The following is a 23,650-nucleotide window of genomic DNA, read 5'->3' on the forward strand; positions in this document are numbered from 1 at the left end:
GGGAGCCCAAAAATAATTTCAACAGTAGTGCGGAATTAAAATAAAAAAACGTACATTTTCTTTGACAACTGCAGTATCTAGTTTGGATAGTTTTCATTAAAGTACTTAAAACAAAGTTTAGGATTAACACTTTCTAAATTCTGTAGAAGAATCAGAAACATAAGGTAGCTATCAACCAATTGTTTGCAGAAAATGAAAATGAGATCAATTTCACCTCCTACACTCTATGAGTCATATTAGCCAGTTAAAGACCTGACTTTATACCTGACTTTATACCTGACTTAATATGACGCTTCACATACACTATATGATCATTTACATCCTTCATCAGTATGTTTCTTTTTGCTAGGTTTCATAAATGCTTTCATATTCCTGTGTATTACTGATTTAAAAAGGCTTACCAGTCAGTCATGTCCACTATTTAGTCCACAGCCAATGTAGGCTATTTGTATTTAGTGCTTTTTTATCTAAATATGCCCCAAAAATTCATGAGTGGATGCTGATATACAAAAGCACCTGATGCATTTAAACTTGTAGAAAACAAACATAAATCCAAAAATTAAGTCATACAGTAATCTGTTTTTCTGTGCTTTTCAATCCTTATTACACTTGAAAGGAACTGAAAACAGAATGATGTCACCAGTGGCTCCAATGTGACCTATATGTCTAAAATGGTCCAATATGGTCAATCGGAGCCTCCAAACTATACAGGTATTTCGCTTAAAAAAAATAACATGTAATGATTTCAGATGAGAATGTGCTACATGTGGCTGCTCTGTCTGTGTGTGTGTGTGTGTGTGTGTGTGTGTGTGTGTGTGTGTGTGTGTGTGTGATAACTGTAACTGAGTAAGATAAAGCAGTACAATATTTTTAACCTAGCATGAAACTTTCTTAACCAAAGAAGATGAAACAACACAGGGGGAAATAGAGAAAGAAAGTGGGAGAGAGAAAGACAGTGAGTTGCAGACATAGAGACAGGGGATGCATGCTAAATGGAGCTGACAAAGGAGAGAAGGAAGGGGAGGTCATTTGGCCCGCAAGGTTTTTTTTCACCCAAAGAGTTCTGCAGATCACAAACCAGAGAAGGTGTCACTGAGTTTATATACTGAAATGTGAGCCATTCCTTTTCTATTGCCATTAGAATGACTTCAATAGAATGAATAAAGATTTATCTGATCTTAAATGCTTCTAGACAGGAAAGCAGCTTTGAGTGCATATATGTGAGTAAGTAGAAGTAACTGCCATTGATACACTGCCTGGCTAAAAAGTTGGATTTAAATAAGCCAATTCGGACTTAAATAAGCGAATACTTTGGAGCCTTTTATTAGGTAATTATTGTAATAATCCTTAGGCTTCGGCTGCAACAGTTACTTTAACCCTAACTGAAGCAGTGAGCTGTTTCTCATGTCTTCATCAATCATGTTGTTTCAATCCATGCGAACAAATTCCATGCGCACATGATCTGAGGCAGGAACCAATCCCTTGACCTTGGAGGTCCAAGGCCACAGTGCTAACCATCACGCCCCCACTGGCGCCATTTCATCTCCACCTAATTAGATTAAGGCAACAGCTCCTTAAACCTTTACTGTGTCCAGCTCTTTCACCTCCTCTTTCACTTCCAAGCCCATACCGCAGTCTCACAGAACACTAACCAGTGAATCAGGTTTCTTTGGACGCTGAGTCCAAAGTTTGCTGTCTCCTCTACTTATGTGTTAGATTTGTCATTAAGAAAACACTGAATGTCACTGGAAAATACATTTTAGGAGCTACCCACTAACAAAATCACAAAAGATAGACAACAGCTAAGAAAACCCCTTCGGGTAGAAATGTTAGAAGGCTGAATGCTACTCAGGAACGATTCTAAGCCTTAGTCTAGTTTTTATACAGGTGTAAGGGTCCATGTCTCTCAACCCCACTCTACAATAGACGCTCTTGTCTGTGGTCTGCAGAGATCCCCATTTGCACTTTCAGGGGGAAATAAAATGATTTTGCGTTTAAAATTTAAACGATTCTTTTTAAGTGAAAAGTAGTCACTAAATTTTAGTCTCTTCAAACCCATCCTTCTCACGCACACACACACATGATAAGGCAGGCAAAGAATGGCAGCACGCACACACACAGGCATGCAAACACACATATCAACACGTACATCCGTGCAAACACACACACATACTTACCCCACGACGCAGACTCCGAAGGCAGTGAATTTTGGGCTTGGAGGTGATGATGTCATTGAAGCGATGCGAGAGGGCCTCCTTGGGTGGTTTGGGGCTCTGAGGGGTGGGGCAGGGGTCAAGGGTCACAGTAGAAGGTGAGGGGGGTTCTGGAGGGGGGTGGCGTGAGTCAGGGGATGTTAATAGGGACATAAGCTACATAAGCAAGACACACGCCACCAAGCAGCGGCAGAGCAAGAGAGGGAGCGAGAGAGAGAGAGAAGAGGTGAAAAGAGAAAGAAAAAGAGACAGTAAAAAAGAGAGAGGAGCAAGATATATAAGGAAGGAAGCAAGACATAAAAGATAGATAGATAGATAGATAGATAGATAGATAGATAGATAGATAGATAGATAGATAGATAGATAGATAATGTGGGTGAGTAAGAGACAGACAGAGTGTGTGTTGATGGAGAGAGGAAACAAAATCCAATCCAGTAGAAGGTAAAAAAGGAAGGGGGAACACAAAACGAGAGAAATAAGGCTCCAAAAAAGTTAAAGACTTACAAGTAAACGAATCCACTAATCAGACAATTAACAAAACTCCAAAACAAAAATAGAAAGCAAAGATAAAGCGAACCAAGGATGTGTATAGGACAGTTAGTGTGTTAGAGAGAACAATCTACTTCTACAGAACATGCATAAACAGCCAGTATACACACTCATACACATACTCGCACGCTCACACACACGTTTACACACACACACACACACACACATCTGTGCCAGACCAAAAAAGTAACAGTGAAATGTAAAATACGGTATCCGTATCAGCATGTTGACGTAAGGACCAGGTGAAGCGCTCACAAGCAAAACCTTCGCTGCAGTGCTCGTATGTAACTTTAGCCACAAAGATTCAGTAGCACATTCCTTTAGTAAGAATTAAATGCCAACTTCATAAACAAATGAATGCAGGTCACTCTGCTTCATTGTATTTCAGTTTCGTTGTTGTGCGGGAACAGCGCCATAGCTTTCTCACTAGCGTGGCCTAGAGGAGGAGGTAGGACTGTGATCTTTTTCTGTTCTGAAAACCACACTTCATCTTTAAATCTGGGGCTGGAAACAGAATGCTAGAACAGAATAAACTATGACCAAAAATATGTGGACACCTGATGATCATACGCATGTGTGGTGCTTCCTCGAACTATTGCACACATTTGTACAGACTGTCTTTGATTGCTATAGTGTTACAGCTTCCCTTTTCTTGGAGCTAAGAGGCAAAAACATGTTCCAGCAAGACTACTGTGCACAAAGCAAGTTCAATGAAGATGTGGTTGCTGAGGGTGAACAGGAAGAGCTCGAGCGTCTTGCACAGAGCTCTGACCGACCTCACCCACAACTAACATGTTTGGACTGAACTGAAATAAAGATCGCACCCCAGAGCTCCCAACCTCAGTGCCTGATCTCACTAATGATCTTGTAGCGAAATGATCACAAGTTCTAACAGACATGTGCCACAATCTAGTGGAAAGTTTCCCCAGAAGAGCAGAGTTTATTATAACAGCAGATGTTGAGCATCACAACATAGTGTGATGGGCAAATGTCCAGCAATTTTTTACCTGACTCTGGGAATTGGTTGGCAACTGTTTCTACGAACATCTAAAAGAAAGAAATTTTCATTCCACAACAATGGATTCCTTGGTGCACACAACAAGGTACACGTGCTATTGAAACTATGGTAACAAACATACCTGACCTCAAAGTCATACATGAACATATAAGACATCTTTACCATATTTATTTGAGTAAAAACACTTCTTGTTCCAGAGCTTTTATCCTTTCAGTTTTAATGATCAACAGTAGAGAATTTGTTATTAATACTTTAGATTTTATAATCACCAATATATAATTATTTGGCAGAAGAAAGAAGAGCAAAATGTTTCTAGGACTCTCTCTCTCTCTCTCCTCCCTCGTGCTATTATCATATGACCCATAGCACTAATGAGTTTCTAATGAAGTCGTGCTTTGGGAGGAGATCTGCTCAAATCTAGATCCATCTGCAACATTTGCATATACCACACACACACACACACACACACACACATATACACACACATACACATAGAGAGAGATAGAGGTACAGTTATCCGTTTAAGCACTGGTCCTCTATAAGAATGGTTGAGGTTCAGAATGGAGCACACTCAGTGACATGTGACTCAGCCCAGCTCGGAAAGGGCAACAGTGCACAGTCATTCACAGCCACAGAAACAGTGGATGATGTAGATAAGAGTCAGAGCAAGAGGAAGAGTGGTGGTACCGTAAAAACAGCAGGGATGAGGGTTAGAGGGATGTTTGGTGTTGTGGAGGTACAGGTATATAGGGGTTACAGAACTCGTGACACGTTTGAGTTTGAAGGTTAGGGCTCAGTGGCAATGCATTAGTGCGTTAGCTCGTCAACCGTTCAGTCACACAGGTGTGGGTGTGTGAGGAACACAAGAGGAATACCGCAGCAAATAATAAATAACATCTAAAAATGTCTTAATGAAATGCTACACATATAATCTAACTGAGAAAAAAAATAGAAAAAAACATGGATATAAAATATAATGAGCAAAGAAAATTACACAAGTATTATAGAAGTCCAACTATGCAAAATGCATGCCTGGCTCAGTTTCCATAGGAGCCGATATATAGCATTCCAGAGGCATTCATATACAGTATATGGTGTGTGTGTGTGTTTGTGTTTAATAAATAATTGATTTGCAATTAAAATGAAAAACCATCAAAAAAAATAAAACTTAATTCCAAGAAAGAAAGAAATATTTTATTCTGACTTCCAGTAAAGTCAGAGCTTTGATCAGCTGACCTAACTAATGGAATCATGGAAGTACATGTAAATTGGAATGTATGTATGTTTGTGTACGTGCGATACCTTGTTCTTCTTGAAGGGCCAGAGTTTGCTCTTGCTTTTGCCTGGTTTTTCTGTCTTAACATCGGGGCGTGAGATGGTCAGGCTGGTCTCTGATACGGTCCTCTTCATTGCCTGTCCATAGTCTTCAAACTCCACATCACCTGGTGGCTCAAACCCTGATTTGTACGACTCCACCACCTGGGCTGAGTCCTGTAAACAAACACAGACATATCACTTATCAACCTCAGGTCCTGAAAAATGAGTCCAATGCAGATGTGCCAAAATAAACACCAAAAGCAGCACCAAAAAATGAGTTAATCCCTATGTTACAATGTCCAACTTTACAACAGAAATTTGTGTGTGCAGCCTGATACAAACTCTACGGGGGGTTGAACTTTTTTTGTAACTCATTAGTTTAAACTACATGAAGCCATAAAATAATGCTTAATTTGGGATTATAGGATTCAAGTGACCACTGGCTGAATTTGTGTAGTTTAATTGACCACAAGAAATGTCAATGACCAGAGCTCTGACAGTTGGCCTTTAAAACCTGCTCATCAGAAAACCTGTGGGTGAGGTCACAAAGGGTCTGTCCACTTCGGTTTGTCTGGAAATCAATCAATAAACACTAGCAGCTAGAAATGATGAGAAGGATAGCTTGCAATATAAGCTATCTAAAAGGTATTAACATTTGTCAATAAGAAGACTTCTCCTGTATAAAAAAACTGATTTATTTATAGTGGAAATATAACGACTGCATTCACTCCGTAGATCACCAACATTCCACAATGATTAGCTAGTTAACTACCATTGCATAAAATCATCATTCATGGATGTGAGCCTTTATGTGCTGAACAATACAATTCAATTCAATTTGTATAGCGCTTTTAACAATTCCCATAGCAAAGAAAACTTAATCTCTTCTTTGTCTCCTAGACAGAAATGAGGCGTCTTTGAGACTTGAATTAGATTTTAGCAGTTTTCGCAATCTTCTCAAATGTGTCTAAAATATGGCTCATTACCTCTAAATCTCAGAGATAGTTTATATTTGTCTTGTGTGCGACTCACATATTAAAACTCCAACATTTTTTTTAACAGTAAGTTAATGTTACTGCCTGTTCAGTTTTTAAAAGATTCTTTTCACTGGAATATTCTCACAATGCTGTGGCCTTTGTGTAACTCCTGTATAAATTATACTATGAGTTGAGCTGTGTGACTCTTAATATCTTTGTCAGATTTTTATGACATTTGCATTATTTAGTGTCTTGATTTGCCAGATTTTGTTGGTGTCTGTTATATTGTGTGAATTGTAAATTTATTTCACTGTATGCTGCCAACTGGGGAATTTTGTTATGTTCAATAAAACTATAATATTTCTAATTTGTTCATGCATCTCATTTATATCTGATTTTATTCTCATTATGATCTTATATATGGCTGATTTAATTCTCCTTCAAATGCAATCTGTTTCTCATGTACATCTCAGATTTCTCAAATGTTTCTCAAACGTATGTCTCACTTTGTGTCTCAGTTATGTCTCTTTGTTTTACCTAAGTGGGGTTTAGGAGAAATAGGAAAGACAAAGTCGTGCTTGTAATGAGACAGCTCAATTCAGTCTCATGAAACAAGAAAAAGCTCATTCTGAGCAACAAAATCTTGCTATGGGTTGACATTGTCGCAAAGCAGTTTTACACAATCAAAATAATTATTTAAGTTTGTATGAAATGTGAATGTGTATGAATCAAAATGATAGGACTGTCCTTGATGAGCTAGCGAGGCAGACGGCGACAGTGGCAAGGAAAAACTCCCGGAGATGGTAATAGGAAAAAACCTTAAGAGAAACCAGACTCAACAGGGATTTGGGTGAAAACAGATAGCAGGAATTGATCTGCATCATACTGTGTGAGACTGGAAGTTCAGTATAATATAAGCAGATTCATGGTGTGTAAATGCTTGTCTGTATGTTTCTAAATATGAAAGAAGACAGTGTTCTTGGATTTTAATGGTTTTATCTTCACACTAAACAAAAGTTATGCAGTACATATTAGCTTTCTTGAACAATGTTCAATGTTTAATTTGACAGCCTTGTGCAATTATGTTTCATTTTAATACACAAATACTGTCATTATTATGTTTAAGTTATTGTCTTCTTATAATTTTGAATGTGCAGGTTCCATTATATAAACAAAGGTGCAAAGACTCCAGATCAGTAAGTGTGAAAACATATTGGAGTGTAAGTGAATTAGTTGAGTTCAGAAACTCTAACAGCGCTAACACGACTGTTGTGAGAAACTATTGAACAGGAGATGGAGAGATAATTAGATGGAGGTTTCTGTTTAAATGCTTTTATTTGTGTGCATGCTGATGACTCACAGTCTTGGCCTCGATGCTCTCGGCTGATTTGGTTATACCATCAAGGCATTTCCCTACAATGGGCAGAATCTGTCTGTCCAGCTCTGCAAAGGTCTTCATGGACTCACCCACCCTGTCGATCCTTCTCTCCTCCATTTCCTGGATTCTCTGTTCAAACACAAAAACACAAATAGTAAGGGTAATGACCAAAACAATAATGAAATAACCATGTGGTCAGACCCACAATCAGGCAAGTCCTATTATGGAATTAGAAACCAAGTACTGTATCAATGTCCATGACTGGCAAAAAGAGACAACTGTCGGGAAGATCTATAAGCACCACATAAAAAAATTAGGAAAATGGATGAATTGATTGATTAATTCATTGATTAATTGAATAATTAATTAATGAATTAATCAATCAATCCCAAAGGGAAATTGTATCGTTACAGCAGCCAGTTCACATAATATACAAGTTAGCCGCATAGTACAAGAATTGCACTGAGTGAAAGGGAAGGGCATTAGTTAATGTGCATTAATGAACACTGTTAACAATGTAAGGTGCATTATTGAGATAAAAAAAAAAATGTGAATCTAAAAAAAAAAGCTTCTATGTACATGTACATTCTCCTACTAAAAGTGCTCCGCTGTTTAGCCAGTATGTTGTGAAGGTGATGTGAGGTGTTCTCCATGGACAGTTTATTCTTTTTCTCCAAACTACTACAAGCTCCAACCATTCCAGGGAAGTGCCCAGTATTGAGCTAGCCTTCTTGATGAGTTAGTTAAGTTTCTTAGAGTTATTAAACAAAAAGTCAATTCCTTGTACATCCACCTTTAGCAGTAATAGGTCGAAGTATTTTTTTTTCCTTTTTTTACAACACTGCTACAGCTTATGATGATCTTATGATCCTGCTACAGCATTTCACCTAGGTTAAGGTCTATTTTTTTAGCCATTCTGATGTAGATTTACTGATGTACATTAGATTATTGTCCTGCTGCATGACCCTTTTTCAACCAAATTCTAGCTGTCGGACAGATGGTCTCTAAAAAATATATTTTTTTTTTAGAAAAAGTACAATGTGTTTGGCAACACTTCCAAACACATTGTACTTCTTCAGTATTCTTCTAATTGTGCTGTAATGGACTTTAACTTTTAACATGCTTAATGAAGGGTCTACGGTGCAGCTCTTGGTACTTCTGGGAAGATTGGCAAATGTCTTGAATGCTTTTCACTTGCAAATAATCTTTTTCAGTGTCGAACGTTGAACTGCAAATTGTTTGGAAAAGGTGTTCTAACAATTATAAGCAAGACCATTGTTTATTTATTTCCCTCTTGAAGCTGTGCTAACACACATGTGAATGCTCCAAACCAGCAATCTGCCAAAACTTCTGCTTTTATAAAAGTCTGCACACCTGCTGATGATCAACGAATCAAGGGGTGATGATTCGCAGCACCTGGCTTCAACTTACCCTCTTAAATCCTGTGGGAAGCGGTGCTACTTACGTAGTATTGCCCACATGTGTTTTTCCTTTTTGGCTTAATTTTTGTTAAATAAATAATGCCACGGTGAAAAAAAGGTATATGTTGTTTGTCTGAGATTGTATTTGCCTAACACTGATACCCACTACAATCAGATGGTGTTTTATTTCGTTTTCACATAAAAAGCACTAAGTTTTACACATGAATATACGTTTATGTATGTGTGTATATACATGTGTTTCCAAATGTTTGCTAAGCAGTGTGTAGATGTGTGTATACCTGAAAGATATTAGGGATGAGTGTGTGGTAATGTTCAGTTTGTTCCTGGTTAAATTTCTGCAGGTAGTTGGAATATTCATTCTTACTGTCGGTTGCCAACTGGTGTCGAAACTGAGCCTGTTGTCTGGCCTAGAGGGAGAAAGAGAGAGAGAGAGAGAGAGAGAAACAAAGAGAAAAGAATATTTATATATTATTTTTATCTTTTCATGTTGTTACCCAGGATGACCCAAGCGTTCATATGAGATTCTGTGCCAAAAACTGGTCATGTCCATCTACAGTAATACTGTCTGTGTGTTTTAATAGCAATAATAATTAAAACAATTCTCTATAGAATAATGGTCACCTTCTAATTACAAACATTTTTAAATACCATAATATTGTAATCTAAAATGGTTATTACATGGGGTGTAAATAAAAGAATCACCCAAACAGTCAACATCAAATTTAACTCAACTTTAGCAGAGTTGATATTGTCCAGATATGAAAAGCTTGTGTGCCGTTGAGAAAGTGATTAGCTAAAGTCATTTTTAGGAGAGAGGAGTGATCCTTTTCCAAATGACTGATTTCTGTTTTGTTACTGTTTTCTATTTTTTCCTGACATGTTGGTGTTATATTTTTTACTTGGATGTAAATACAGCTGGATAAAACTAAAAGGGTGCCTGTCTTCCTTTTAGACTGTAAAGGAACAAAATATAATTATTTTAAAGAGGTTGAGATTCTTTTCTATACCCACTGTATATCACATATCACATATACTGAAAATAATTTAAGATGGGTATCCTAGTAAACAATAAGCAAATAAATATTTAAATTTAAAATTTAATTAATTAATTAATACATATAACAGGAAATCCAGTTGAATAAACTCCTAAAGACTGACTGATCATCATAAGCTTTTCCAAAAAATAATCAACATATTGTGATGATATAGAGCATTTATTTATTATTATTAATTTATTATGGTGAAACATGGTCAGAATATGCATGTCTAATCTTTTTATGTCATTCTTCTCCTAACACACATACACATAAGTCAGGACAACAGGCATTTCTAAGTCTACATTAAGATTCAACATTTAGAAAAGACAGATCCAGACTTGAGAATGAAATCCAGTTCTACAACTAACCAAGCACACGGCGGAAAATGATAGAACTGTAACTGAGATGAACAGGTCTTAACTGCGACGGAACTGCATGTGTGCCCATGTATTAAAATGTAATATTAATAGCTGCTAAGATACTAGATGCACCCTGCATACGTGCACTATGTACTCATGCCAAGTCCATAGCTAGCTTCTCATGAATAGTATAATAACTTTTCTAGCAGCAGACACACAAAAACATTTTTTTTATCTTATATACTGCAGAAAGCTACACTAATGGCAAGCATAACAGCATGACCAAAGAGATAATAGGGGGAAAAAAATCACATTCTATAAATGGATAAAGTGATCTAGAGGGACACTGGACTTGTTGAGCTTGTTCTTAGTGAGCGATCTTCATGTGAAGACTTAAAATAAATTGAAATTGGTGCAATTGTTTAAATTTAAGCTCCAGGGATCCACGTCAAGGCAACTGGCCCGTGTCTTGGTTTAATGACACATGAAATATTCAGCAATATATAAGAGAGGCAATCCTGCTTTCTGCAACTTTTATGCAAAGGTTTACGCAGGAAACAAAAGACTGAGACTATAACCACATCCTGAGTGACTTCTTGGAAGCCTTAAAGTTCTGTGCTCTTTACTGAACTAGATTTAACGCAGGCCGCAATAAAAATGTTTCTTCTTACGGCTATGAAATAATATATTAGACTATGATAAACAAACAAACAAACGAACAAACAGTGTAATATGACAATAGATAAAGAATGCAATGATAATGAGCAGAATTATATGTTTCTAAGAAAAAAATCCTTTTTTTTTTGGTTGGTTGGTTGGTTTTTTGGTAGTGGTCGTTTAGTGACGCTGCAATAAAGATTGTGTATCTATGTTCAGCCTTAAAACAAAGAGATATCATTTTTGGTTTACATCTATTGTACTCATATTTATATTTGCATGTGACTGGTGGGGCAGCAGGGCAGACAGACATTATCAAGGCTATGACTGAATCAGACCTCACAGAGGGTGTGGCATATGAGCATGTATGGGTGCCCTGATAGCAACATACAGACAGATATACACCTGCACCTGTGCACCTACCTTAAGGTAACATCGCTTCAAGGCATGATTAAAACAAACAAACAACAACAACAACAACACATAGGATTAGCTTAGAAGGATTAAAAGTTGTTGTATCCTTGAAAACTAAAAATTTAAATAAGCCACTACCTGTATACCTACAGAAACCAGGAACTGTATACCCACAAACATTTTAATGCACATAAAGACAAACATTACTCCTGACGTCATGCTAACATCATCCGTACAAGGATGTCTGGAGGACCCTATCCAAGTCATAGCATTAAGCTAGCAGGTTTATTACAGTGCATCTCGATAAATTTAAATATTATAGGAAAGGGTTTTGTATGTAATTTATTTAAAGAAGTGAAACTCTTATATATTCTAGATTCATTTCATGCAAAATGAAATATTTCAAGGCTTTTTGGTTTTAATGTCGATAATAATAGCTTACACCAAAAATCCAGGAAAGGATTTACAATACAGAAATGTTCTAGTTCTGAAAAAAACATCACCAACTGTGGAAACTTCACACTGAACTTCAAGCAGATTCTGTGCCTCTCCGTTCCTCCTCCAGACTCTGGGACCTTGATTTTTAAATGAAATACAAAATTAACTCTCATCTGAAAAGAGGACTTTGGCCTGCTGATCAACGGTCTAGTTCATGTGGGAGAATGTTTTTTTTCCCTTAGCTATATAGCTATATAGGGGCCAGGGGTAGCTCAGTGGTTAAGGCATTGGACTACGGTTCGGAAGATCCCCCACAACCACCAAGTTGCCACTGTTGGGCCCTTGAGCAAGGCCCTTAACCCTCAACTGCTCAGATGTGTAATAAGATAAAAATGTAAGTCGCTCTGGATAAGAGCGTCTGCCAAATGCCCAAATGTAAATGTAAATGTAGTATAAAATGGAGTTCAGGAGTGGTTTGATCCTAGGGATGCAACAAATGTAGCCCATTTCCTGAAAACATCTGTACATGTTGGCTCTTGATGCACTGACTTCAGCCTCATTCCAGCCTCGTGATGCTCTCCAAATACTCTGAATCGGCTTTGCTTGACAATCTTCTTAAGGCTGCAGTCATACATTTCAAATTTAGGCATTTGGCAGACGCTCTAATCCAGAACGACTTTAAAGCAATATCGAGGTGATTACACTGGTTACTAGGTTACTAACTATAAGGACCCTAAGTCAAACACTGTTGGGATTTTTTTTTTTTTTTTGAGATGAGAAATTTAACCAAATATCTAAGAAACAGATAGGTCTTTGGTTGTCGCTTAAAGAATGCCAGTGACTTTGGTATACGGATATCTAGGGGAAGTTCAATCCACCACTAAAGGATGGTGCAACCTGTCCATCTGTGTTGGAGGATAGAAGGGAGGGTGGCACAGTGCGGGGTATGATGGGGGCTTTGAGGTAACTGGCTGCTGGGCCGTTTTTATCTTTGTAGGCAAGCATCAGTGTTTTGAATTTAATGCAGGAAGCTACAGGAAGCCGGTGGAAGGGGTAGAGTAGTGGGGTGGTGTGGGAAAATCATCAGTCATACCTGTTGCTTGTATACCTTTTCCAACCACAATTCCCTTCCAGTCAACTGTCCAAGAACATGCGATAAGTCAGCAGTCTTTTATCAAAATTAAAACAAAAAAGGCTTAAAATATTTAAATTTATTTGTAATGAATCTTGAATATGAGTTTCACTTTTTAAATTCAGTAACAAAAAAAATATATTTTAAGATGCACTGTATATAGGCAATGATCTAATAATATCAATGATGTACAGATTTCAGTATGTTTGGTAACATTCATTAGCTAGCTAGGGTTTTTTTTTTTAAATAACTTTTTTCAGTAACAGGAGGACAAAGGACTTAATGGTATTGTCTACTTTTGTGGCTTACCTAGCTATTTTATTAAAAGGGTAGCTGTAGCTTGACAAAGTACAATTGCAAAGTAGCTTCTCCAACACTTACAGCCATTCCAGCTAATCAATAAGTTTAGCAGAGGAACCACAAGACTCTCTACACTTTGCATGAACATTCTCACTGAAAGAGTGTGCGATCAGGATTCTGCTCTAAAACTCCAGGAATTTTCTCTCTCTTCAAGTGGATCACAACAATATGGTCACATCTGGAAATGATACTGAGCCTACACACTCACATCTGTTTCAAACACACATGGAGACAAAGACAAAGGGAAAGGGAGGAAAAGAACAATGCCTGATTTAAAAAGGCTTATTAAAAAACTTAATGAGATAAAAGTAGGTAGCTTGCTCAGTCTTCACACATCCAAGAGACACACGGGCACACTCAGGACACATAGTCAAACTCTGTCTCAATGTTCCAGCACTGCCACCTACGGCCTTACTAACTGTTAACTGCCATGGCTACAAAGCCCAGATGTGTAGGATGGGTGATGATGGTGTGAGCAGCATAGGATTTTTTGTTTGTTTGTTTAATACCCCTGGTTAAAAGGATAGCCAAAACACTAATTACAGTGTCACTGGTATATTAAACTGTGCTAACACCAAGCACAAAATTTAAATCAAAGTGCACGGTGTTTGTACAGGACTCAGCTTTAGTTCGGCCTCAGCATCATGGTTTCTACTGATTTTGGTGATAAATATGAGTCTACTTTTATACACTAGCTACCAAAGTACAGTATGTGTTAAATTACAGCATGTTGTTAAATTATTAGTGGTTGCATGATTAGCATGATCACAATTAAGATTCTTTCTGTACCCTTTTCAGGTTTATTCGAATGTCTGGCTACTTCTCACACAATTTTATCACTTATCCCTAAGACTGAACACCCTAAGAACTGTTAACTGTCTAATATCACACAAACAAACAAATATATGTACATACAATTAGTAGTTTTAAGTACAGTGGGAGCTTGGATTGCGAGTTCCTTGGCCTGTGAGCGTTTTGCAAAATTGTAAAATAAATTGTAATTTGATTAACGAGCAAGGTCCTGGCATACGCGTAGTCCGCATGCGCTTTGTCACGTGATAAAGAAATTTCCCGACTAAGTAGTGTTTCCGTTGGTGTGTATGTGTGTGTGCATACAAATCCTGCCTAGATCTTATTATGTTAATCAGATCCAGGTATTGAAAAACAGCTTAGAAAACAAAAAAAGGAAGACAAAAGGACACTCCTACCTTCTCAACATCTGCTTTTGTCACGTTGATGTCAGCATCCATTTTCTCAAAATATTGCTGTGCTCGATCTGCCTCTTTACAAGCTCGCTCAAAATTCCGCTTACACTGCAACACGCACACACATACACACACACAATATCATATATATTTCCACAAAGTATTGCTAAATCAAAAACTATATTCAACACAATATTCAGTAACAGGAATAATGGGAATCTGGAAACAAGGCAGAAATTCACTTTACTCCACCAACATACATTTTTGCATCTAAAAAGACACTGCAGCTATTATACTGCAACTCTATACGCTGAATCTCAGTGTCTCTCATAACACACAATGTGTGACTTAAACAAACTATTGGATGATTATAAATCAGGTAATTTTGCCTCTTCACAGCTCTGGGGTCATTAAGCTTAGGTAACTTCTGTGTGTATACATGAGTTTGCAGTAGGTATGTCTTGATACTGATATCAGCATCATGTATTGGTCAGATACTTCATTTAAATACTTGTACTGATACTACTGATATTGCATTGATACGACTTTACAGCAAGGTAGCAAGGTACCTTAATGGTTAGTACTGTCACCTTGCACCTCCAGGGTCCAGGTTCGATTCCTGGCCAGGTTTGATTCCCGCCTCTGTGTGCATGGAGTTTGTATGTTCTCCCCGTGCTTGGTTGGTTTCCTCTGGGGACTCAGTTTTTTTCTCACAGTCCAAAGACATGCAGATTAGGCTAACTGCCGTTCCCAAATTGCTCAATGAGCAATGTGTGAATGAGTGTGTGCCCTGCGATAGACTGGCACCCTGTCCAGAGTGTACCCCTGCTTAGCCCAGTTTCCTGGGATAGGCTCCAGACCCCCCGCAACCCGGTATACAGAAATAAGCGGGATAGACAAGGACGGCTTTATGGCAGAGCTGGACGCTCCCTGCCCAGAGCCCTTCCCCACTCCCCCTCATGTCAAAGACAGGTCAAGATTGACATTGTTGATGAGGGACTGAACCATCTTTCTGGTTTTGAGCAAAAAAAACAGGCAATTCATAACAACTCAGCTTGTGTTTTCTCCTTTCTAAGTTTAATGGCAGCAAGAAAAAGTAAGGTTAAGTTTTGAGTGCCATCTTAGTAGTGCATCTCTTGGTCTTTCAGTGTCTCGCTTGCTCCCCAGCCATTTTCAAAGCTGTATTTTTGACAGCTATAATAAAAGTGAGAGTGAAATATAATAACTCATTTCATTTGAAAAAACAAAAACAAGGTCATAGCTTGGAAGAGCTACTTGTAACGCTAGTTGAAATGCACCTATTTGCACGTGCATACGCTTGTGTGACGTCACTAATCACAGAAATGAACTAAAATAATATTTTATTTTCTAAAATATTTGTCTTTGGCTTTCAGACACTGACAGTGGTGACAAATGGATGGCATTCATATGCATGAAGATTTAGTTTAAGGCCATGTCCACACGTAGCTGGGTATTAATAATGGAGATTTTTCTCTGCGTTTTGGCCTTTCATCCACATGCAAACAGTTTTGGTCATTGAAAACTGAGCGTTTGGAAAACTCAGTTTTCAGTGGTGTTGTGCGGACTGGAGAAACAGAGATTTTGGCTTGTAACGTCACCTTGTGTGCTATGTCATTGTCTGTGTTGTAGTCTCCTTGTTTTGAGGATATTTTGGGCAATGGCGAACTTACGTAAACTGTGTTAACATTGCTTACATGCTTGCTTTTACATGCGTGTAAATACACGCGCAGTTACTCACACATTACATTAATGAACAGAGGTGCCTGAATGTACTACGAAGCTCACTGCTGCTACAAACAAAACTCTGAAGACACAGACCCCACAGACAGAGACGGTGGTTTTGGGCGAGACCCGTGTAGTGATGTTTTGTCTGGGGTTCTGATTGGCCCCCTGTTGATTAGGGATGCTCCTGACAGCACTTAAGAGGGCATTTTATGATTTCATGTGTCAAAGATATTTTTAACGTATAGGTTGTGTGCACAGGATTATATAAAAAAAAATGTTTGTTTAAAACGAAGTAGAAAAATCATTTTTTTAAAGACCGGGCTACGTGTGGACATGGCCTAAAATATCATGTTTTCTTCCATTAAATATATATATATTTTTAATTTTCTTCATGTGATTTTAGCAATAATGTTGCAACATGTTGTTGACTATGAGCAGTCGTCATGGTACTGGAGAACAACAAGAGGCCACGAATGGAGAGGAGGCAATTTTCTGGCCAATAGAATGTAATTAGTGTTAATTATTATGATCCGATTTTGAGCGACTAACTCTATTTGGTTATATTTCATGCACACAGCCCTATTTAGCCCACTGTAGCAGCCCCATTTTTGCACTAAATGTTGGCTTTAAGACCTGACCTTCTGTTGTCTCCTTAGTTGTGGCACAAATCTACCTTATTAATAATTTTATTTTAAAATGCCCCTATTAACCTTATTCTCATCTCTAAGCTGTGTGGGGGCCTGGAGCCTATCCCAAGGCACTCAGAGTACATGCTGATTGGGGTGCCAGAAGCCCACACACTCACATACTCGTACAAATCAATCAGACATCAAGGAAAATTTGGAAATACCAATCAGCCTACACTGCACGTCTTGGACTGTGGGAGGAAACCCGGAAACCCGGTTCCCAGAGAGAATCCATCAAGCCCAGGGAGAACATGAATAGTTTGGAGATGCAAAAGAACCGCTAATCCAACTAGTTGCCTAGTAATCCTTCATCACTAAAACCTATGGTCTAAAAGCGTATCTGATTCTACTGCCGCTACTGACAATTTTATGTAATAAAATAAAATTAATTCAGTGGAATAGTTGGAAACATTCCACTGACCATTAAGATACCTTGCTACCTTGCTGTAAAGTCGTATCAATGCAATATCAGTAGTATCAGTACAAGTATTTAAATGTAGTATCTGACATAATGCTGATATCAGTATCAAGACATACCTACTAATAAAAATAGATATTAACACCTTCTCAAATACCTCTTTATGTGAGTACCAGAGTGGATCAGTGGTATACAAACAATGTACAGACAATATCTGTGTATATTCTCATGATGCATATTCATCTTATTAACGTATCAGTATCATCAATGCTATCTCTTCCTGAACATTTCACCTATAAAACCCTAAACAACTTACACTTACACACCCTATCTAGACACATCAAGTCAATTTAAAGTTGCTTATGTGTTTATAGCCTATTTTTTCAACTCTTTCTTTTTATTCCTCCCTTCTTCTTATTTTTTTTCCTTCTACTTGTTTATTCAAAGGGGGACAATCAGTGTTTGTTTCAAGATTCCACAATCATTCCATCCTCCACCCACATAATGCATGTGCGCACACACAATGATATAAACACATATTTGTTATTTGCTGTCCAAACACACACACACAGGTTCCAGATGAGTCTAAGACTGGCCCTCTGCTACAAAACCAAATTTTATATATAATCAAACTACATTAGAATTTACACCAATTTCTGTGTATAAAGCAATTTCCCAACTTATTAATTACCTAATTTATCTTATATGATTTAGTAACTACTATGAATGATGATGATTCAGTACGTTGCGTGAACACTTCACCTTGTGCCACATCACCTTGATTATGCACATTAGTCATTGATACCCTTATCCAGTGCCAATATTCTGCTCAGATATTCTGTAATGGAATTTACATGTCATTTGTTCAGTGGATAAAGTTATGATTTGAATAAAAAATTCACCTGTTCCAGTTGTTTCCAGCTGTTCTCAATGTGCTGTTGAGCTTTCCGTCCCTCATGGAAATGCTGAGAGAGAGAGAGAGAGAGAGAGAGAGAGATAGTTAGTGCATCTGTGTGTGTGTGTGTGTGTGTGTGTGTGTGTGTGTGTGTGTGTGTGTGTGTGTGTGTGTGTGTGTGTGCACATGTGCATCATTCAGTTTACTTTGTGTTACCAAGCATCACACTGTTGTTTGCCATTTATGCCGAAACTCTGGAGTTTATCTAAAGGCCTGACACTTGGGTTAAGAACTCCATGTAAAGTTTCGAGTTGGCCAACACTCAACACTTGCTGCTCTCTCTCTCTCTCTCTCTCTCTTACCCACACACTCACAAGTTTCAAGCATCACCTATATTTACTGCCTGTCAAATAGCACTTGATACAGCTCATGCTATTAATTTATTTATCTGTCTGTATCTCTGTCTGCTGTTTTTTTGGCAGATGAACTAGAAATAATCATGTAGGCAAGTAGCAAAACTGTGTCTTGTGCCCGCAGTGTACTCTCTTCATTCTTGCTTTATGCTATTTGAACTGTTTTAAATGTATAGAATAAATTAATTGCACTAGTAAATGTGGCATGTGCAAGCTAAATATTATATTTTATAAATATATCCATGTACGAGGATAATCAAGTCAAACTTTTTAATTGTGCAGAATAACACAGTTATGTGAGTGAAAACTACACTTATGTGCTTATCCCAGTGTTTCACTAGTGCTTGGAAATGATTAAGGTAGAAAGCTTTCTCAGGATAGCGGAGCCATGAGCGGATCTCTTTATGGTATCCAAGCACTACTGAAATTATTAATTTATAATTTAATTTATTTAATTTATTTTTATTTATATACAGTCTTAATGCAAAAGTTTAGGCACCCCTTGATAAATAACAGATTTTGGTGATTTTTGTAAATTAAAAAGAATTGTAACACAGTCTCTCTTGAAAATGGAAAAAATGCACAATATTTTCAGCAAACATTGATGCATAGTTACTTTTTATGTCATAAATTGAACAAAGATAAAAAATAACAACATTATTGTTGCACTGTGCAAAAGTTTGGGTACCCTACATAATCAGTACTTAGTAACACCTCGTCTGGCAGATATCACAGCTTGCAAACGCTTTTTATAGCCAGATAAACGTTTCAATTCTTGTACTTGGAATTTTTACCCGTTCCTCCTTGCAAAAGGCTTCTAGTTCTGTAATATTGTTAGGTCGTCTTGCATGCACAGCTCTTTTAAAATCTACCCACAAATTTTCAATGATGTTTAAATCAGGGCACTGTGATGGCCATTCCAAACCTTCAGCTTGCGTTTCTCGAGAGGTATTCCATAGTGGATGTCGAGATATGTTTAGGATCATTGTCCTGTCGTGGAAGCCGTCCTTTTTTTTCAGCTTTAACTTTTTTACAGATGATGTGATGTTTGCTTCCAGAATTTGCTGGTATTAAGTGGAATCCATTCTTCCCTCCACCTGTGCAATGTTTTCTGTGCCACTGGCTGCAACACAACCCCAATGCATGATCCATCCCCATGCTGCTCCTTTCTTTCCCCAAACATGCCCTTGTTGATTGTGGCCAAAGAGTTCTATTTTAACTTCATCAGTCCACAAAACGCATCAGGCTTCTGTAGATGTTCTGTTGCATACAGTACTTCTGATTTTATGATGGGGATGCAGGTAAGGTTTTCTTCTGCTGACTTTTGCACAGTGCCATAATAATGTTTTTATTTATGTTCAGTTGATGGCATGAGAAGTAACTATGCATCAATGTTTGCCAAAAATATTGTGCATTTTTTCCATTTCCAAGAGAGACAATTAAATTAAAAAAATCACCAAAATCTGTTATTTATCAAGGGGTAAGCCTTTTGTATAAGAAATTTTTATTTGCCTTGGACTCCTATGGTCCTTCTCTCTCACACACACACACATACACACAGAGAAACTACTGTACTTAATTGATTTGAATGCGAGAAAACATGTACCTTTTGAAAAGTCTTTAGACTCTTAGACCCCTAAGGCAGTCTGTGTGTGTGTGTGTGTGTGTGTGTGTGTGTGTGTGTGTGTGTGTGTACTGTATGCACATCCACATTCATGTTAGTTACAGCATGCTTAACATAAGGCCAAAGAGAACTAAACCACTCACACAAAAGAAACAATTCTCAATTAATTACGATAGAACTTCCTTTCTAAGTTAACCTGCACTACCGCCAGGTTTCTCGCTTCTCCCAAAGACTGAGAAACCAGGAACCAGAAAAAAAGAAACCCACAAAAAACACACATTTTAAGCATTAGTACTATATCAGAGACTAATACCAGATACGACTTGGCTTCAGTTCATTGATATTCTAGGCCATTTCTTTAAGCACAGCTCTCAGAAGTTCCCACCACAGCATCACGATGGTGTTGTGGTCTGGACTGAGACTTGGTCATTCCAACACCTTCATTTTTTTTCAATCAGATGTCAGGTTCCTGGTGAGCATCGGATTATTGTCCTGTTGCATGACCCAATTTCGAGCCAGCTTAACCTGCTGGACAGATGGCCTCACATTTGCTTCAAGTCTATTCTGGTATAAAGTGGCCAGCTACTGTAAATGACTGTAACTTCCCCAGGGCAAGTCATCACCTCTCCAATACCCTGCTGAACAGATGGTACAGAGATGTTTGTGGTGATCACTAAACAAGGTGCTAAATGTTTGATGTTTTTACTGTGTACAAGTCACTTTGGTCTCATCATTCAAGAGAATGTGAGAATTTTGTTTCAGAACTGTTGTGGTTGTTCAGATTGTACAGGGGATGTGGAAATAACTCCCAGCCGAGTTCCTGTAATGTGTAAGTGCGTGCGGTTCCCACATCGCTTCCGCAGGTAGGTGACAAGTTATCCATCAATCTCAAGGATCAGGTGTTTAACTGGCTGAACGGTTACAGAAACGACTGCACTGGGCTCCAAGATGGTCATTCATGACTGTATGGCCTTAGTTAAAATGCTTCAAGTGTTTCAAATTCAGATGTTTTACTGCATCTAAGAGGCTCATCCTGGTCTGACTTGGACGTCTCATATTTTTTCCCCAGATGGTTTATGAATTTTGGTTAACTGTAGGCAAAATATTACCGCATATTGTAATCTTTCGTGCTTATATTTTTATTTATAGAAGTTCATAACGACTGCATAACTGGTAATTAGCTCCAAATTAATTTAATCACAAAACTGGTAGAGGGTGTACTTTCTTTTCTCCTGCCTCTTTAGGGATATCATAACTCTCCAGCTGAACAAAAGGCACGCAGATGAGCATGTGGAAAATCTTGTGAAGACACACAGACACACAGACACACACACACACACACGCATAGTTGTTTGTCAGTGCTGGCCTAATCTGGCAGCATTTATGTAATGCGGGTGTACTTTTCTTTCCATAATGCCTGGATCAGCCATTAGAAACTCATGTCTGGAAAAGGTGTGATTAATACAATAACAGTGTGTGTGTGTGTGTGTGTGTGTATGCAACAGGGAGAGAGAAAAAAAATGCACACACCTGTTCACACACATACAGTATTTCACACTTTTAAAAATCATAGTCAGCACACACACACACACACACACACACACACACACACACACACACACACACACACAAACAGACACACACACACGCACAGAGCCAGACAGATTTAACAGATAGATGAGGAAAAATAATCAAAATGATCCATTTTAAATAGATTGAATGCAATAGATAGATCAATAAATAGTGGATGCACCAGTGAATGACGGTAATAAACAGATGTGTCAGGGGTTCAGTGGATAACCAGATAAATGAGGCATTGTACTGATAAATGGACATTTTGGAGGATGGATGAATAGGTGGATGATGGAATAGTTGTATGGGACAGATGGATGGTTGGATGGGTGGAGGATGGATAAATGGGTTTGGTGAATGAATAAGGATATAGATACATACATGGACGAAAAAATACTTAAGAGATATGAATAATTAATGTGAATAATAGACGGGTAACTGGGTTTAATGTATTGATAGACAAACCGATGGATGGATGGATGGATGGATGGATGGATGGATGGGTGGATGGATGGATGAATGGGTGGATGGATGGATGGGTGACCTTGGTAAATTAGTAGATGGATAAATGAAGAGGTAGGTGGGTGAGACTGATAAATGATAGCTTGATGGATGGATGTGCAGTTGGAAGTCTAATTGTTTATCACAAGATCAAACAATTATTTAAATAATCTCCTGTAGAGCACAAAGGAAGGTCACAATAAGAGGGGATAAGTGTTTAATGGATGGATGGTTTGTGTGTTATGGATAGATGAATGGGTGGATAGATGGACGGGTGGGAGAGTTTGGTAAAAGAATAAATGATGAATAGATGCTTTGTGTGTGAGGATGAATGATGGATGGATGGACGTTATAAGTGTGTTATACAGTTGAATAGATTGAATGATGGATGGATGGAAAGCTGGATAAATATAAAGTGACTGATTGGGGAGATCAGTGAGGTCAATAGATGGATGGATGGATGCATGGAGAGATGAATGGATGAATCTAAGGTACAAGTTAACAATTTGAAGCGGGTTGGTTGGATGGTTTGTGTGTGTTGGTGTGACATTACTTACAGATTTTCTTTCTGCTTTGAGGTCCTGTGTGTATCGCGTGAGCTCAGTGATGATCTGTGATGTCATGTTCTCGGCGACGAGCTCGTGCTGGCCGGCGTAGTCATTCAGCTCATTCAGAGATGCCAGGAACGCACGGCACCACGTGTATCTAACACAGGAAATGGCATCACCAGTTGACACACACATTAAATGCACTCGATATGCCTCAGTGACACTGAAACTACAGCTATCACCATCTTGATATACCACCCTCTATCAGTTACTGCAAAACTGACCACAATTATTTATTCATTTCCTGTTTATTTCCAAAATATTTAGGGCTCTAGGGTTTAGTTGCACTTACTTGGCCTCTTCTTCTTCTCTGGAGTTCTTCTTGGGTTGATACTTCTTAGACAAATTTCTAAAGAGACATGATGGTACATGCATATACTTCATTAGCAAAGAATTAAAATCATAATAATTTATCAATTAATAAATAATAGATAATAGTTTACAGTGTGAATGGTCAATCCAAATTTTTTTTTTAATTGGTCAGGGCTGCAACAAATTTATATGAAATGTGCTAAAATATGTGAAAACGTCCATTTTCAGACACAATAACAGATACACACAAACACACACACACACACACATAAGACTTCTATAATCCTATCATCCCACAAGCCACTCCTCATGTGGGTTAAACACTCCATTTGGATGGATGTGTAGATTTGTATTAAAACAACATTTGGATCTGATTAGT

The 23,650-nt window shown here is 38.0% G+C and overlaps 1 protein-coding gene across 16 annotated transcripts in view; it reads right to left on the reverse strand.

Moving 5' to 3' along the window:
• The window catches only part of LOC128508094 (formin-binding protein 1), a 92,679-nt gene that overhangs the window by 21,785 nt on the left and 47,244 nt on the right, over positions 1-23,650 (reverse strand). For 10 of the 16 annotated variants that reach the window (XM_053479336.1, XM_053479339.1, XM_053479338.1 and 7 more), the window contains exons 3-10: positions 23,252-23,308; positions 22,909-23,056; positions 18,249-18,311; positions 14,500-14,604; positions 9,173-9,301; positions 7,435-7,581; positions 5,083-5,271; positions 2,178-2,369 (exon numbers count right to left, since the gene is read on the reverse strand). In XM_053479336.1, coding sequence (XP_053335311.1) covers positions 2,178-2,369; positions 5,083-5,271; positions 7,435-7,581; positions 9,173-9,301; positions 14,500-14,604; positions 18,249-18,311; positions 22,909-23,056; positions 23,252-23,308 — 1,030 coding nt within the window. The remainder of the gene's footprint in view (positions 1-2,177; positions 2,370-5,082; positions 5,272-7,434; positions 7,582-9,172; positions 9,302-14,499; positions 14,605-18,248; positions 18,312-22,908; positions 23,057-23,251; positions 23,309-23,650) is intronic. The other 6 variants (XM_053479344.1, XM_053479346.1, XM_053479347.1 and 3 more) reach the window with 2 other exon arrangements.

This window comes from Clarias gariepinus, chromosome 19 (genome assembly GCF_024256425.1).
Source record: "Clarias gariepinus isolate MV-2021 ecotype Netherlands chromosome 19, CGAR_prim_01v2, whole genome shotgun sequence".
Taxonomy (NCBI): domain Eukaryota; kingdom Metazoa; phylum Chordata; class Actinopteri; order Siluriformes; family Clariidae; genus Clarias; species Clarias gariepinus.